This window comes from Furipterus horrens, unplaced genomic scaffold (assembly GCF_987537825.1).
Source record: "Furipterus horrens unplaced genomic scaffold, mFurHor1.1.pri manual_scaffold_12, whole genome shotgun sequence".
Lineage (NCBI taxonomy): Eukaryota > Metazoa > Chordata > Mammalia > Chiroptera > Furipteridae > Furipterus > Furipterus horrens.
In genome coordinates this window covers 55,970,267-55,989,346 of record NW_028327182.1, presented here as the reverse complement: position 1 = coordinate 55,989,346, position 19,080 = coordinate 55,970,267, and the positions used below count along the sequence as shown (strand labels likewise).

At 39.9% G+C, this 19,080-nt stretch overlaps 1 protein-coding gene across 2 annotated transcripts in view; it reads right to left on the bottom strand.

Moving 5' to 3' along the window:
* Positions 1-19,080, bottom strand: part of UBAC2 (UBA domain containing 2) — a 243,675-nt gene that overhangs the window by 159,527 nt on the left and 65,068 nt on the right. Inside the window, exon 5 of one of the 2 annotated variants that reach the window (XM_090258506.1) lies at positions 3,430-3,489. The exons of the other annotated variant lie outside the window; for it this stretch is intronic. Coding sequence (XP_090114632.1) covers positions 3,430-3,489 — 60 coding nt within the window. The remainder of the gene's footprint in view (positions 1-3,429; positions 3,490-19,080) is intronic. 2 annotated transcript variants of the gene reach the window in all.

The window sequence follows — 19,080 nt, the reverse complement described above, 5'->3', positions numbered from 1 at the left end:
AGATCCAAACCACTGTTATATGAAATGTTAAAGGGACTTGTTTAGGAGAAAGAGGATCAAAACTATGAACATAAAAATGAAAACTATATAACAACAAACAACAACAGAAGCTAGGGAATTGAAACAAAGGCAAACTAAGTAGGCAACGGGAGTGGAAAAAGAATAGGTATGGGGAACATACTATGGGGAGGTCAGCGGGGAGGGGTAAGGGGAGGAAGGGAGGGAGATGGTACAGGAATTAAGAAGCATAGTAGGAGGGAGTGGAGTAGACAGGAAGATGTTGAGAAGAACTATATGCACAACCAATGGGCATGGACTAAGGGGGTGGACAACCGGAGGGAGGGGCATCACTGGGTGGAGGGGAACAAAAGGAAAAGAAATTGGGACAATGTAACAGCATAATCAATAAAGCATAGTAAAAAAAAAAAAAATATATATATATATATATATATATTTACCATGTTACCTAGAAAAGTGAACAGGACAGTACGATATGGTTGCCAAATGCAAGATCGATTTACAAAAATCAGTAACATTTTCTTACTTCAGCAATAAAATAATAACAGAAAACATAATAAATAAATACAATATAATTCACTGTAACAGAAACTAGGAATATAAAAGATCTGCACAAGAAAAAAACTTTAAATCTAATAAACACAGATGTTATAAATAAATGGAGAGACAGTCTATGCTCTTTGACAGAATAACTTAGTAAAAGGACCAGTTCTTCCTGAAATCAATCTATAAATTCAATGCCATCTCAAATTCCAGGTGAATTTTTTAAGATAATGGATTAATTTAATATTTATATGGAAGAATAAGATTACATGAATCACTAGGTTAATTTTCAAATATATGAACAAAAAAGTGGTTTTTTCTACTAGATACTAATTATACTAAAAAGAAATAATTTAAAGATACTAGGGTATGGGGATAAACGGACCAATGACAGAATACAGAGCAAAGAAGCAGACACACACACACACCCCTCCCCTCCTATGACACTACAATTCTGCTCCTAGCTTTATATGCAAAAGATATTCTATCACAGGTCTATTACTATCACATAAGTGTGAGTGAGGAGATAGATGAAACAAGATGGTCATGAGCTGATCATTGTTGAAGCTGGGTGATACTGAAACATGAGTTCACTCTAGCACTCTCTCCACTTTTATATGTGCTTAAAATTTTCCATAATAAACCTAAATTTCAGAACAAAGCAATTGTGTTGTAGATTTGTGTACCTGAAACCTGTGTAACCCCAATAAATTCAATTAAAAAATAAAATAATAAAATAATTTTTATAGAACAAAGACAGAAATCAAAGCACACACTGCTTCAGTGATCCACACCATGTCCCTAAGGCAGTGGTTCTCAACTTTCCTAATGCCGAGACCCTTTAATACAGTTCCTCATGATGTGGTAACCCCCAACCATAAAATTATTTTCGTTGCTACTTCATAACTGTAATTTTGCTACTGTTATGAATCAGAATGTAAATATCTGATATGCAGGATGCATTTTCATTGTTACAAACTGAACATAATTAAAGCATAGTGATTAATCACAAAAACAATATGTAATTATATATGTGTTTTCCGATGGTCTTAGGCGACCCCTGTCAAAGGGTCGTTCAACCCCCAAAGGGGTTGCGATCCACAGGCTGAGAACCGCTACCCTAAGGACTGATCCAAGCTATAATTTCCTAGGGTTTGGAGCTAGATTTTTAGGCACACTCAGAGAAAGAAGACACGGCCTCAAGCTGTTCAAGAAGAAAGAGCTGGGACTGAGCCAAGATGCTCAAAAGACCTCTGCTTTCTACAGAGAAAACAAAATATTCCGTTAGTCTGCTGAAGCATTAAAGACATTTAGCTTACATGAAGGGCTTTATGAAAGAAAAGAACAAACAGTCCCAACAGATAATTAAAATCCAAGTCCTATATTATACCTAAATTTGTGGTCAAGATTTACCCCACTTGAATAGTATGGGAACTCTAAGGTAAGAAAAGGACATAAGAACTAGACCAAGACAATATAAACCCCTCAGGACCCAGCAGTAGTAAACACAAAGTACGTCTGCAGGGATATTTTCATGAGCTAGGACACATGGGGGCTTCAACAGCAAACAAAACCCACTTCAAATTAGTTCACAATAAAAAAAAAATTATAAACCACAAGAGGGAACAGACTGCCCTGAAGAAGAACTTGATAATCTGAGAACTAGAAGTAATAGAACAATGTAAATGTCTAAAACGATTATATATAAATTTTAAAGGGATACGAACCATAATGAAAAAAATAGTGTAGACCAATGTACCTACACCTCCCAAAGAATCATCAATGGCTCTCCATTGCCCTTAAGGCCTTGTGACTTCCCTTACCTTCCTGACTTCATCTCCTACTATTTCTCCCTGGCTCACTCTGTTTCAGCTACACAGTTGCACTAGGGTCTTTGCACTAGCAGCTCCTTATGTCTGGAATACACTTTCCCCAGATAAACATATGGCTCACTCCTTGACCCCTCCAGGTCTCTGTTCAAATGTCACCTGCTTATTGAGGCCATTTCCTGACGATACTTCTTAAAACTGCAATTCCGCTCATACCTTGGTATTCCCTTCCCTGGCTGGCTGGTTGGCTGGCTAGCTGGTTAACTTATTTTTACATGGTGTATTCTCATCTGACATACTATATATTATATTGCCTATTTACTGCCTTCTATCCCTAATTATAATGTAAACTCAATTAGGAAAAAGTGTGTCTGTTTTAATCAGTGCAGGACTCTTACAGCACAGAACAATGCCTGTGCTCTACATAAAGCAGGTCCTCAATAAATATTTGTTGAATGAAGGGGGAGAAATTCAGAGGGACTTGATCATTCTTGTAAAATAGGAGATAGAATTCTCTCTTTCATTCATGAATATACACACGCTTAAATATTTACTAAGTGGTTACCTTATCGAACCATCAGAGAAGGAAAACTCTGACTCCAAAAAACCTCCGCTGCCTTGCGGCATACCTCTTCAGGGGAAAGGCTAAGGGAGTAAACCCCGACAGAAAATCCGGAGCCGGAGTCCCTAAGGCGGTTTGACGTTGTAGTCAACACCGGCAACTCCTGCGGCGCACCTGAAGCCAAGCTGTATTGACTCCGTCTTTCCCTTGGACCCTTCAGCTGCGAAGAGAGGGGGGGTCTGCTGCATGGGCAACAGCAGACCCTCCATATCACCCTGCCCAGGCTCTGTAGCTTCAGCTTCACTGGAGAGGACACTCCAGCATCATCGCAAGATGTCGATTCAACACGGGAGGAGACAGATACCGTGTCACTCCCGAGTCGGACTGCACAACCATTCTCGGCGGTGCAGATAGACTCTTAAGAAGCTACACCATCGTCTCTCGAGACGGACGGCTGCCGACGACGACGACGGTTACCTTATATAAGGGAATGTCAAGATATTCCTTTCCTCAGTGTGGAAATTCTTCCTTCTTTTCCTAAAAAATGACTAAAATGGTTACTCAAAAAAGAATTTACCATAAAGGATTAGTACATTTTATAAGTTATTAAAAGTACACAGACATTATAGTAAAAATCACCTTTCATAGATCAGCTTCCTGTTCCTTATTTTTATCCTTAGAACTCATATGTATGTCTTCACCATTAACCATCAATTTCTATATAACTGTGTGTCTGAGTACAAACTTTTTCCTCCTACTTCCTCAGTTAATGGGTTTTGAGAATATTCTACTTATTGTTGATACCTATTCGTTTTATTATTGACATAGAAATGCTTAAAGTATGCATTAAAATCTACCACTCAATCTGTACCCTAGAAGTAGCTAAAGTATGTTACTTGGGAACAAAAAAGCTAATTCTAACATGGTATTATAACAGCTACCTTTGCAAAATTCCAATTTTTTTTATTAATATTTACATGTGCATTCTGATAAAAACACAGCTTGTACCTCACACAAGCCTTCAGAGAGACAAAACCTAAAACAATATTACTATATCCCTTTGAAAATAATATCTTGCTTATAATTTCTTTGGTTAGCCCAATAATTATATTTTTCCTTAAGGCTACTATTGGGAGAAAGTAGGGTGCTGCCTCCTAGCATTAATAATAAATTTGGAATTGTGTTGTACTGAACCCACTCATAATTAGAACCCCAAATTATTCTTAGGTTTACATCATACGAATTTCACAACTGTTATACTAATGGTGTCTGAAATACTTTGTCATGTGGCTTAGTAAAAATCAAACACATACAAAATGCCAGTTTTAAATTCTAATTACAATATACACCAGGTATCCAAATTGTTCAAGCTGTTTGTATAAGCTATAATATTTCTCATTTATTCATTTTATTACAAAACTATTCCACTGTTTGAGACCCATTAAATAACTCTGAGTAATATTGGGGTTGGCCAAAAAGTTAGTTTTTGTCCACAAAAGACACATTTTTCATTTTTACCAATAACTTTATTGATTTGGATATTTTGGACATTTTGAGTATGTCAGCTATCTCCTCCATGGTGTAACTCTGACTGTTCTCAGTTCATGTCTCGATTTGATTGCTATCAACTTCAACTGGTCTACATAACAGTGGAGTATTGTCCACCAAGAAATCTCCAGCATGAAATCTCCAGCATGAAACTCTGAAAACTACTTTTGACACATTTGATAAGTCACAGCACCTTTTCCATACACTGCACAAATCTTTTTTGCATTTCAGTTGCATTTTTACTTATCTTGAAATAATAAAGCATACTGTGCTGAAAATGTTTCTTGCTTTCTTCCATCTTTAATATTAAAATGGGTGCACAAAATTCATCAATTTTGGTAAGGTTTTTCCTTTTTAATGCACGCTGCTATGACAGCTGTCACATACAATCTAGCAAAATTGTTTCTAATGAAATTAAAGATATCTAAGCCCTACTAGAGGCATCTTACAGAATAAACTTTTGGCTAAACCAGTAACTTTTCTGCTTTCATCAAGTTCTGCTTAATGCTGCCATCTCATGGTTCACAGTGTGACTGCAGGCAAATACTATTGAGCTCATGTGCCCATTTAGACAGGGGAAAATAGTTTACAATGGAAACTGAAATAGTTCTTTAAGAATTGTTAGTACATACTGCAAAACCAGAAATAAGCAGAAGTTCCAGAAAATAAAGCTACATGGAAATCCAACATATGAAGTTATAAACAAGTGGTGCTCTTCTGGACAGGTAGGAGGGGCGAAGCCGGGGAAAAGGTCAAGCTGAGCTGGCAGCAGCAATGATGGCAGTGGGATGGCGGTAAGCACAGACACCCATATACAAGGGGAGGTGAGAAGCACCTGGGGAGCACCCCTGGTTGCAGACCTAACCCGTCAGCTCGCGATTCCAGTGCTGGGGAAGGCAGGACCCCCTTGCCTCAGAGTGTGAGGGCTAGAGGGCATGGAGATGGAGAAGGAGGCTCCCGGTCTCTCAGGGGAGAATCCATTTTGGACCCCTGCCCCAACACAAAGTGCCACAGTGTGGTGAGAAGGGTCGCCTGGTAGTGACGACTGCACAGGGCTTCACCCCCTATAGCGTAGGAGGTGTGACAGCCCCTCCCAGGAAGCAAAAAACTGCCAGGAAGGCATGGATAATGATAGAGATCCCAATCACACAGCTGACCAGTCAGCAAATATATGATCTATTGGACTATCAGATAGAAAATCTTTCTGAGGCTCAATTCAGAGCTTTGGTAATAAGAAAGCTTACAGACCTAACAGCGGATCTTAAACAAGACGGGGAAGGAATGAAGGCTAGTCCTGCTGAAATGAATGAAAACACATATGAAACAAGTGGTGAAGGAAGGAAAACCACGGATCAAATCAACAAATCAGAACATAGGGAAGGAACAAATAGTCAACCAGTGCAGAAAGAGGAAACAATAAGTAAGGAAAATGAGGAGAAGATCAGAAACCTATGGGACAGCTATAAGTGGGCCAACATCCGAACCATAGGCTTGCCAGAAGGTGAAGAACTAGAAATTGAAAAATTATGTGAAAAAATAATGAAGCAGAACTTCCCTAACTTGGGGAAGGAAACAGACTTACAGGTCCAGGAAGCACAGAGAGTTCCAGAAAAACTGGACCCAGGGAGAACCACACCAAGACACATTATAATCAAAATGTCAAAAATTAAGGATACAGAGAGAACCTTAAAAGCAGCAAGAGAGAAGTACATACAAACGGGTCCCAATAAAACTAACAGCTGATTTCTCAAAAGAAACTCTGCAGGCAAGAAGGGACTGGCAAGAAATATTCAAAGTAATGAAAAGCAAAAACCTACAATCACGATTACTCTGTCCAGCGAAGCTGTCATTCAGAATAGAAGGGCAGAGAAAGTGTTTCCAGGACAAAGTAAAACTGAAGGAGTTCATCAGATCCAAACCACTGTTATATGAAATGTTAAAGGGATTTGTTTAGGAGAAAGAGGATCAAAACTGAATATTAAAATGAAAACTGTATCACAACAACCAACAACAGAAGCTAGGGAACCGAAACAAAGGCAAACTAAGTAGGCAACGAGAGTGGGAAAAGAATTATAGGTATGGGGAACATACTATGGGGAGGTCAGCGGGGAGGGGTAAGGGGAGAAAGGGAGGGAGATGGTACAGGAATTAAGAAGCATAGTAGAAGAGAGTGGAGTAGATAGGAAGATGTTGAGAAGAACTATATGCACAATCAATGGACATGGACTAAGGGGGTGGACAACTGGAGGGAGGGGGGTCACTGGGTGGAGGGGAGCAGAGGGAAAAGAAATTGGGACAACTGTAACAGCATAATCAATAAAGCATATTTAAAAACAAAAAATATATTAGTTTCATGTGTGCAACATGATTCAATATTTATATATTGAAAAATGATCACAATAAGTCTTGTTAACAACCATCACCAAGCATATTTAGGAAAAAAAATTTTATGATGAGAACTTTTAAGATCTGTTAGCATCTTTCAAATATGCAATTCAGTATTATTAACTGGTCACTATGCTATACATTACATCTCCAGAAGTTTTTTATTTTTATTTTTATAACTGGAAGTTGTATCTTACAGGTCAAAGGGATATTGAAAATCCTCCCTGTCTATGCCCTAGCTGTGACCTTTATTGTAAGAATGAAATACAGGCGTGCTCTCTCCCAGGGAGAATTGGTCCTTCTCTCCCGGAGATTAGTACTTTTAATATTTAACTGTTCCTTCGAGGAGAATTGGACCTTCTCCCAGAGGGTTCTGTTGGTTAGTAAAGTCACACAAGACCCGTGGCATGTAGCCGCCTTTGTCCTAAACATATTTAAGCATAACCCCCAAAATAAGACTTTGGAACCCCATCCAAGAGAAGGATGCTTCGCTGAGAGCTTTCCCAGTTGGACCCTGAAGGCTGTCTCCAGGATTCACCAGCATCTATGTTCAGGTATTGATGAACTCTCGTCTAGTAATGTATGACCATGATTCTTGCTTTCACTTTGATCTCACTTAATAAAGTGTTTAGTTATTCACCTTTGACTTGGGGTTTTTATTGTCTGCAAATCTGAACCTCCAAATTAAGTGACCACAATCTCATACATTCCCCTTAATGGCACAGTATCTTTTGGATCCTTAACCTATTTTGCAGACTTTCGCACCTCTGATCACCACCAATCTGTTCTCTGCATCTACCAGCTCAATTTTGTACTTGTGTTTTTTTTTTAAAGATTTTATATACAAGTGAGATCACATAGCATTTTTTTTTTTTTGGCATTGAGCATATTTTAGTTTTTTTAATATGCTTTATTGATTATGCTGTTACAGTTGTCCCAATTTCTTTTCCCTCTGCTACCCTACACCCAGTGAAGCCCCTCCCTCCAGTTGTTCCTCCCCCCTTAGTCCATACCCATTGGCTGTGCATATAATACTTCTCAACATCTTCCTGTCTACCCCACTCCCTCCTACTATGCTTCTTAATTCCTGCACCATCGCCCTCCATTTACCCCCATCCCCCACCCTGCTAACTTCCCCCCATAATGTTCCTCATACCTGTAATTATTTTCCCACTCTTGTTGCCTACTCAGTTTGCCTTTGTTTCGGGACCCTATGTTGTTGGTTGTTGTGATACAGTTTTCATTTTAATGTTCATAATTTTGATCCTCTTTCTTCTAAACAAATCCCTTTAACATTACATATAACAGTGGTTTGGATCTGATGAACTCCTTCAGTTTTACTTTGTCCTGGAAGCACTTTCTCTGCCCATCTATTCTGAATGACAGCTTGCTGGATAGAGTAATCATGGCTGTAGGTTTTTGCTTTTCATTACTTTGAATATTTCTTGCCAGTCCCTTCTTGCCTGCAGAGTTTCTTTTGAGAAATCAGCTGTTAGTCTTATTGGGACCCCTTTGTACGTAATTCTCTTCGCTCTTGCTGTTTTTAAGATTCTTTTTTAATTTTTTGTTTCTATTTTCTAAATTTTCTTTTTTTTAAGTATATTTTATTGATTATATTGTTACAATAGTTCCAATTTTTTCCCCTTTACTCCCCTCCACCCAGAACTCCCGCCCCCAGCAATCCCCCCCCCAAGTCCATGCCCATGGGTCATACATACAAGCTCTCCCGCTTCACCCTTTCATATGTTCTTCTTCTTCTTTTTTTAATAAATAAATGATTAATTATTTTAACAATAAAAAATAACAATCCCTCCCTCTTAGACTTAAGACCCTTTATAATCTTATAAAGGGCAATGGGGGAAGGTCTCAAGCTCCTCTAGATACTTCAAGCTGGACATGGTCATCATCCTACCTACCCCTGGGTCCAGAAATCCCTAATAAGAGTGGGGGTGTGGAGGGGTGGGTGGCCTTCCCACATGGGGAAGGATCGTGCAGACTCTAGGTCAGTTCGCTGTCCTGGACAATGGTGTGCTTGGTTTAACAGGCTGGTGTCCTTGATGTATGCTGGGGGCAACAGATTTGGCAACAAGGTTAAAAGACATCATTCAATTCATAACTACTAGATGACAAAAGGCAGGGATTAATTTTTCTCTCTTTACCCTTAATTTTGACATTTTTTAAAGTATATTTTATTGATTATGTTGTTACAGTAGTTCCAATATTTTTTCCTTTGCTCCCCTCTGCCCAGTAGCCCTGTTCCCTCCAGCAATCCCACCCCCATTAGTTCATGTCCATGGGTCACGCATATAAGTTCTTTGCCTTCACCCTTTCCTGTATTATTCTTAACATCCCCTTGTCTATTTTTGTACCAACCAATTATGCTTAGTCCCTGCACCATTTCCCATTTCTCCCCCTCCCCCATCCGAGCTGATAACCTTCCCAATGATCCCCATACCTATGATTCTGTTCCTATTCTCGTTTGCTTAGTTGGATTTTGTTTTTATTTTTTATATTCAGTTGTTGATAGTTGTGAGTTTGTTGTCATTTAGTGTTCATAGTTTTGATCACCTTCTTCTTAAGTAAGTCCCTTTGACAGTTCATATAATAATGGCTTGGTGACGATGAACTCCTTTAGCTTCACCTTGTCTGGGAAGCACTTCATCTGCCCTTCCATTCCAATGATAGCTTTGCTGGATTGAGTAATCTTGGTTGTAGGCTGCTTTTTATCACATTGAATACTGCTTGTCAGTCCCTTCCTGCCTGCAAAGTGTCCTCTGAGAAATCAGCTAATAGTCCTATAGGCACCCCCATGTAGGTAACTCTCCACCTCCCTCTTGCTGCTCCCAGGACTCTGTCTTTATCTTTCACCTTTGGCATCTCAATCATGATGTATCCTGGTGTGGTGCCCTCTGGGTCCAGCTCGTTCAGGACCCTCCATGCTTCCTGGACCTGTATGTCCATCTCCTTCGCAGAATTTGGGACGTTTTCCTAATTTTTTTCAATTCTTGCTTCCTCATTCTACACTGGTTGACTGTTTTTTTTTTCTTATGTTCCAAATCATTGATTTGAACCCCAGTTTCCTTCCCTTCACCATTGGTTTTGTGTGGATTTTCCTTCGTTTCATTTAGCATAGCCTTCACTTCTTCTCTTATGCATCTGCCATATTCAAGCATATCTGTCAAGCTTGTGAGCATCTTTATCACTGGTGTTTTGAATTCTGCACGTTAGGTTGTCTATCTCCTCATATGTTAGGTTGCTATCTCCTTGTCGCTTAGTTCTCCAACTAGAACCTCAATCCATTCCCCCTTTTGGGCCATACTTCTCTCTCTCCTCATTCTGACAGGCTCCTGTGTTTGTTTGCCTCTGCATCCCAGGTAGAGCTGTCACTCCTGTTACATTGTAAGGGGCAGAGCCTTAGGGATTCATCAATACAGGGCGACCTGTTTCACCGCGTTGTGGTGCTGTATGAGGTGGAGGGGTCCGAGAGGAAACAATGCTGCCTGCCCAGCCCTCGCACCTTTTCCAAGCACCTCTTCCACCTCCGCACCAGACTGGCGCCCCTCTAGCTGCTGCCCTGGCCATCGTTCCCAGAGTGGGTGGGTCTGCGGACATTCTAGGACCCTGGGGGCCCTTTAAACAAGCAGTTTCTGCCCCCACCCCAACCCCTACTGGTCTGCACAGTCAGAAGCAATGAGGCTTGATTTTCTCCAGTGCCAGGACTGTGAGCTGCAAGGTTCAGTGAGGAGCTGGGACCACTCCCCAGGTGTCCCTCCTAACTTTTTAAAACATGTGACAGCGCTTTCTACTGACCTGCCACTGCCGCCACTGCTACCATCACCACGCTCTGTCCTCTCTGCCCTGGCTTCGCCCCTCCTACCTGCCTGGATGAGTATATCTTCTTTATATCTTTGTTTGCTGGACTTCCATGAAGTTTGATTTTCTGGAACTTCTGGTTGTTTCTAGTTTTGAGGTAGTTGTATTCCTTCTTAGTTGTGGAGGGAGAGGCAGCGTGTCTGTCTACGCCTCTATCTTGGCCTAAAGTCTCTGACATTTTTATTATAATGTGTCTTGGTGTGGTTCCCCCTGGGTCCAGTTTTTTTGGAAGTCTCTGTGCTTCCTGGACCTGTAAGACTATTTCCTTCCCCAAGTTAGGGAAATTCTGCTTCATTATTTTTTCACATAATTTTTCAATTTCTAGTTCTTCTTCTTCACCTTCTGGCAAGCCTATGATTTGAATGTTGGCCTGCTTATAGCTGTCCCATAGGTTTCTTAGCCTCTCCTCATTTTCCTCATTTTTTATTTCTTCTTTCTGCACTGGTTGACTGTTCCTTCCCTATGTTCCCATTTGTTGATTTCATCCTTGTTTTCTTTCTCTCACCACTAGTTTTGTATGTGTTTTTGTTCATTTCAGCTGGACTAGCCTTCATTCCTTCCCCATCTTGTTTAAGATCTGCTGTCAGGTCTGTAAGCTTTCTTATAATCAAAGCTCTGAACGGTGCCTCAGAAAAATTTCCTATCTGCTGATCTGTTAGATCAGATATTTGCTGTCTGGTCATCTGCGTCACCGGGATCTCTATCATGATCTGTGCCATCCTTACAGTTTTGTGTTTAGCTTTCCTTCCCGGGCGGGGCTGTCATACCTCCTATGCTATAGGGGGTGGATCCCCATTCTCTCCCCACAACCGGGTGACCCTTCTCACCACGCTGTGGTGTTTTCTGTGGGGTTGGGCTCCAAGATGGATTCCTGCCATTCACTCTCTGCTGAGAGATCGGGAGCCTCCTCCTCTGTCCCCACCCCCTTCGGGCCTCACAGTCCAAGGCAATGGGGGTCTGTCTGCCTTCCCCGGCATTGGAATTGCAAGCTGATGGGTCTGGTCTGCAGTCAGAGGTGCTCCCCAGGCTCTTCTCGCCTCCCCTTAAATATGGGTGTCTGTATTTACCACCGTCCAGCCACCATCACCCGTGCTGCTGCCATCAGCACAGCTTGACCTCTCTGTCCCAGCTTCATCCCTCCTACCCATCTGGACAAGCACCACTTCTTTATAACTTCATATGTTGAACTTCCATTTATTTTCTAGAACTTCTGGTTATTTCTGATTTTGCGGTAGTTATATTCCTTCTTAGTTGTGAAAGGAGAAAGAGCGTGTCAGTCTAGGCCTCTATCTTGGCTGGAAGTCCGCACTTGTCTTTCTCTGTATGATTTATTTTACTTAGCATAATGCTCTTAATGTCCATCCATCCATGTTTTTGCAAATAGCAAGGTTTCCTTTTTTTTATGGCTGAATAAATATTCCATTGAATATATGTATGTGTACACATACACACACACACACACACACGCACACATTTGTCCATTTATCCATTGATGGACACTTACATCCTTGCTATTTTAAAGAACAGGAGAATAAGTTTTGCTGTACTGGAAATGAGCTGCACAGAACTTCCTGAGAAAATGTGCTGGACTCATTAATTTCTCTAGTTCTCTGAGCTTGAAAGTGAATTCCAGAGTAAAGAGGAGCACAGGATCAGATGCTGAGGGGTTTAAAGACTTTTACCAGTATTCCATTCCTGCTATCTATGAAATGTGTGGATTTCCTAGACAACAGCCCTGCCCGGTGTTTTCCCAGCCAGTCAGCACTTTTCCAGGGAATCATTTTGTCTTGACACAGTGAATGTCACACAGTTATTCCTCACCATGCCCAATAACTTCCTGCAGCATCCCTCTGTAGTCTAATATATCCTTGGCCATACATACACCCCCCACCTCTGCCATCCATTTTTAACTTCTCTTTCATGGAGTAGCCCCTCCAATAGTTGAAGACTGTTCTCCTCTCCCATTTTTTCCTCTCCAGGATAAGCACTGCCTGCTCTCTCAACTTTCTCACATGCAGGTCTGCACCCTTGCCCCTTCATGATACCAATGAGGTTCACCAAAGCCTTGGTTGTTGCCCTATAATACTACCTCTGGCATCCACAAGCACCACTGTTAATGGACAGTCATGTCAACAGAAGACTAGCTGAAGAAAAGCCTAATAACCAAGGACTTATGGAAGAAACCACATCATATCGAGACTGGTAGAAAGTGTGAAGGTGTAAGAGGACTGGCTGGGCTCCCACAGGCCACTTAAGTTACAGAAGGATATTTCAGCATCTGAAGGGGGTTCCCCCTGAAAAATGTGGGGTCTAAACCCTAGCCAGGCAACAAAACCAGGAAAGATGCCTACCTAACATCCGGCTGTGAAAAGCAGCAGGGTTTCTATCTGCCAGGGAGAGATAAGCTAGAGACTTAGACAGCCTCTTAAAGAGCCAATGCACAAAATTTCATTCGCAGACACATACCCTGGACTAGAGCCACATGAGGAGAATCTGGCTATGGTGGCTCGGGGGAGAGAGCTGAAGTGTCAGCCACTGGGATCCTTGTGCTAAGTCATTCCCCATATTGCAAAAGCCATCTTTCTCAGGCAGATCACTCCACTCCATGTGGCATCAGCCTGGAAGAAGCAATATCCCCACCTGATGGAGCTTAAGACAGGTTGAAGAGGAATACAGCTGGAAAGTCTTTCAGTGATTAAGCTTAGACAGCCAACAGGTGGAGGTGGATCTCTCCGAGCTTAGAGACTTTAGCTGACACTCCCCCAGGCCCAGTGTTGGTAAAAGCCAGCCTTGGTGCACAACTTGGTTCTTTCTGTGCATACTCAGGCCCAGCAGAGGGAGCCACAAGCTGTGGATCACTGATAGCTCCACACAGGTTGCCCAGGGCCAGTCACAGGCAGTGTCTGACATACATCTGAACCAGTCTTTGCAAATCTACCTAATACATAGAAACAAACACAAAGAGGCAGCCAACATGGGAAAATAAAGAAAAAGGGCACAAATGAAAGAACAAGAGAATCCTCCAGAAGAGGGGCTAAGTGAAATGGAGGCAAGCAATTTAACAGATACAGAGTTTGAAGTAATAATTATAAGGATACTCAACAGTATAAACAAAGACATAGAAACCATTAAAAAAGAAACAGTCAGAAATCAAGAATACAATAACTGAAATAAATAATACACTGAAAGGAATAAACACTAGGTTAGATGAAGCAGAGAATCAAATCAGCAATCTGGAAGACAAGGTAGAAAAAACACCCAAGCAGAACAGCAAAAAGAAAAATGAATTAAAATAAAATGAGGATAGCTTAAGGGAACTTTGTGACAACATGAAGCATAACAACACCCATGTCATAGGGATACCAGAGGAAGAAGAGAGTGAGCAAGGGATCAAGAACCTATTTGAAAAAGACAGAGATGTCCACTAGCCACAGCAATCAGACAAGAAGAAATAAAAGGTATCCAAATTGGAAAGAAAGAAATAAAACTGTCTTTATTTGCAGAAGACATGATATTGTACATAGAGAACCCTAAAGAGTCCACCAAAAAACTACTAGAACTAATCAATACATTCAGTAAAGTAGCAGGATAAAAAATTAATATCCAGAAATAAGTTGCATTTTTATATGCCAATAATGAACTATCAGAAAGGGAAATTTAGAAAATCCCATTCAAAATTGGTTCAAAAGAATTAAATAAGTAGGACTAAATTTAGCCAAGAATGTAAGAGACCTGTATGTGGATAATTATAAGACACTGAAGAAAGAAAACGAAGATGATAGAAGCAAGTGGAAGCATATACCATGCTCTTGGAAAAGAAGAATTAACATCATTAAAATGTCCATACTAAGCAAAGCAATCTATAGATTCAACACAATTCCTATCAAGATACCAGTGATGTATTTCATACAACTAGATAAATATTCCAACATTTATATGGAATCACAAAAGACCCCAAATAGCAATAGCAATCTTAAGAAAGAAAACCAAAGTTGGAGGAATCATGCTACCTAATATCAAACTATACTATTAGGCCACAGTAATCAAAACAGCATGGTACTTGCATAAAAACAAACACATATGAATGGAACAGAATAGAGAGTGCAGAAATAAACACACACCTTTACAGTCAATTAATATTTGACGGAGGAAACAAGCACATACAATGGGCTAAAGGTAGATTATTCAATAAATAGTGTTAGGAAAACTGGACAGATACATGCATAAAAATGAAACTAGACTACTTTCTTATGCCACACACAAGAATAAATTCAAATGGATTAATAACTTAAGTGTTAAGACTCGAAACCATAAAAATCCTAGAAGAAAACATAGGCAGAAAACTCAACACCAAAAACAAAACAAAAGAACCCAATGCAATTTAAAAATGGGCAAAGGATCTAAACAGACACTTCTCCAAAGAGAACACATACAGAGGGCCCATAGGCATATGAAAAGGTGCTCAACATACTAGCCATCAGAGAAATGAAAATTAAAACCACAATGAGATATCACCTCACACCTGTCAGAATGACTATCATCAATAAATCAAACAATAAGTGCTGGTGAGGATGTGGAGAAAGGGGAACCTTTTGCACTGTTGGTGGGAATGCAGGTTGGTGTTACCACTGTAGAAAGCAGTATAGACATATCTCAAAAAATTAAAAATGGATCTGCCTTTTGACCCAGCAATTCTACTCCTGGGAATATATCCAGAGAAACCCCAAACGCTAATTCCAAAGAACATAAGCACCCCTATGTTCATTGCAGCATTATTTACAGTAGCGAAGATACTAAAGCTGCCCAAGTGTCCATCAGTAGATGAGTGGATAAAACAACTATGGGACATTTACACAGTGGAATACAACTCAACCATAAAAAAAAGAAATTTTACCCTTTGTGACAGCATGGATGGACATGAAGAGCATTATACTAAGTGAAATAAGCAAGTCAGAGAAAGAAAAATACCATGTAATTTCACTTATATGTGGCATCTTATGAACAAACTGAATGAACAAGCAAAATAGAGACAGACTCATGGATAGAGGGCAGGCAGATGGCTCTGGCGGGAAGTGTGGGGGTGAAGGGAACAAGCAAAAAAGAAAAAGAACTCATGGACATGGAGAACAGTGTGGTGATTGCAGGGGGAAGGCGGGGTTGAGGTAGAAGATGATATAAGTGAGATAAATTCTAATAGAAAAATACAATAAAAACAAATGATTAAAAAATAAAAATAAATTAAATTTTAAAGCTTTTCAATTCACCTTATGAGAGTAAGATAAATTATGAACCTAAAACCATGCCAAAACCATGTCAATCAGAGTCTGACACAATCAGAGTCAAAAAGCAACCTATGGAATAAGAAAATATTTGCAAATCATAATCTTATGAGTTATTACCCAGAAAATATAAAGAATGGGAACACTTCCGCATTCCTGGTGGGAATTTAGCCAATATGGAAAGCCATATCATTGTGCTTCAAAAAGTTAAACAAAGAATTACCACATGATCCAGCAATTCCACTTCTGGGTATACAGTAGTCCCTCTCTATATCACGGTTCACTTATCACAGCCTCACTGTATCGCGGGATTTTTAAAAATATTATAGTTAATTATTTATCATGGATTTTTCACTATATCGCAGGATTTTGCGATACTATAGATGTATGTTGTTAAAGTTACATAGCTTTAAGAGTGTAGAATATGTTAAAGAACATAAGTAGTGTTTATAAAAGTGTGGAAAAGGTTAATAAGGGAGTGGGAAACGTTAATGAGGGACTGGGAATGGTTTATAAGTGTGTGGGAAGAATTTATAAAGCCTTAAAATATATATAAATACTAAAATAAATGTAAGGTTCCTACTTCGCGAATTTTCACCTATTGCAGGGGGTCTAGAACATAATACCCGCGATAAGTGAGGGATCACTGTAGATACTGTGGCCTTCAAGCCACCCTTTGAAAAAGGCCCTTTTCTAAAATATCTAACCAGGAACTTAATTTTCTTACAGGATTTAATGTGAGGCAACATTAAAAGCAATCTTTTGCTTTTAGGCTTTCTTAGTGGACATAGCTAGGATATATATTAACATATATACATATACCAGAAAGAATTGTAAGCAGGGTCTCAAAGAGATATTTACATACAGATATTGATAGCAGCATTAATCACATTAGCCAAAAGGTGGAAATAACCCAAGTGTCCATCAGCCTTGAAAAGGAAATTCTGACATGCTATAACATGGATAAACCTTGAGGATATTATGCTAATTGAAAGGAGCCAATCACAAAGGACAACTCTTATGATTTCACTTACATGAGTTTTCTGGAGTAGTCAAATTCACAGAAACACATAGAAAAGGGTGGTTTCCCAGGGCTGGAAGGAGGAGTGATGAAGAGTTTTTGTTTAAGGAGTATGGAGTTTCAGTTCAGTAAGAGGAAAGTTCTGAAGACTGGATGCACAACAATGTGAATGTACTTTACACTGCTGAACTGTACACTTACAAATGGTTAAGATGCTAAATTTTGTGTTGTATATTTTATCACATTTTTAAAAAGTTTAAACCATATCAAATTTGTTCCAAAGTCACTTTTATTGTTTACCTCTTGGTAGATTATTAGGTACAAATAATATTTCAAGTAGAATCTTCTTAAGACCCTAGCCCAGGAATACACAGTCCTAAAGAGGAAAATGATTTCAAAATAAGGTGGGGGGGCGGGGCTGCTGTTTCAAATGAAGGTAAAAATAGTCTATAGCCAAAATATTTTAGAGAAATGAGGACATGTCTATTATATAATACTAAAAATATATAAAAATATTTAGAAAATAACATTGAATACTTTATTTTCTTCCACATTTAATAGCTTTTTAAAAATTTTTATTTTATTTAAATCTCAACAAGACTTAAAATAAGGTAAAGGTGAAGAGTTCCAAGATGAGCTAATCATCTGTAGGTGGCAGTAAAAGCACAGTGTCATGTCAAAGCAGCCTTGCAATGTCAATCTGTATGGGAAAACTAGGTAACATACATGAGCAATCTAAAATTCTTTCATGCTCAATTAATTGTGTAGCTCTTGTACAGTAAATTCTAGTAACTTCTCTGATACAAAAAAAAAAAACAAACAAACAAACAATGTCTATCTGGCCCAAACACTTTCACCCTGGGCCTCTACTTGACCAACCCTAATCTATCTTTTTATTGTCTTTCTTTGACTTCATATGTCTTTGTGATCATATATACCTAGAAACATTAGGCATTCATTTTGGGGGACATGGCGTAGCTTGCTTTCTTCTAGGAAAACACACAAACACTACTACTGAGTGTGAAGTACTATACTAGGTGCTCTGAGATATGTGAAGACATATGTGCTGGGTCCTTATTAACAAAAAAGAAACAAAATACAAAAAAATAACATGAGAGATGAGAATATAATCAAGGGGTGAATAACAATACAACTGTAAAAGAGAAATATCACAGATACCTCTAACTCTGAGTTCTAAAAACCTATGATTACTGATCCTAAATAAAAAATTACATTAATGTTTAAAAGAATGAATCTTACACTAGAGGCAGGATTAAGCAGCCCAAGTACATGTCCCTCGGTCCAAACATGCATACCTGCAGGCTGCCCTGCAGGTCTCTGATGGCAGTACTACCTACTTCCTTCCCTTTTCTGTTAAGATTCTATTTAGACTATGTGTGTGACTAACTGCTGATAAAAGACTGTATGAACTGAAAGTCATAACCTTCTCATGAAGACTCTCCATATGAAAAGTTTTAGCAATAAGAAAATCATTGTGGAAGACTTCTGGCCAAGATGGAGGCCTAGACTGACACACTCCATCTCCCTCCACAAATAAGAAGGAATACATCTGCTGCAAAGCCAGAAATAACCAGAAGTTCCAGAAAATAAAGCTACATGGAAGTCCAATGTATGAAGTTATAAAGAAGTGGTGATCGTCCAGATGGGTAGGAGGGGTGAAGCCGGGGCGGAAAGGTCAAGTTGTGCTGGTGGCCGCATCTGCAGCAACAGTGGTATGCACAGACACCCGTATTTAAAACAGGGCAAGAAACACCTGGGGACATTCCCAGCTGCAGACCAGACCCATCAGCTTGCTTTTCCAATGCTGGGAAGGCAGACCCCAATTGCCTCAGACTGTGAAGGCTGGAGGGGATGGGGACGGAGGAAGACGCTCCTGGTCTCTCAGCGGAGAGTAAATGGCAAGAATCCATCTCAGACCCCCCGCACCCCCCACAAAACGCCACAGCATGGTGAGAAGGGTCACCTGGTAGTGATGCGTACACGGGGCTCCGCCCTCTATAG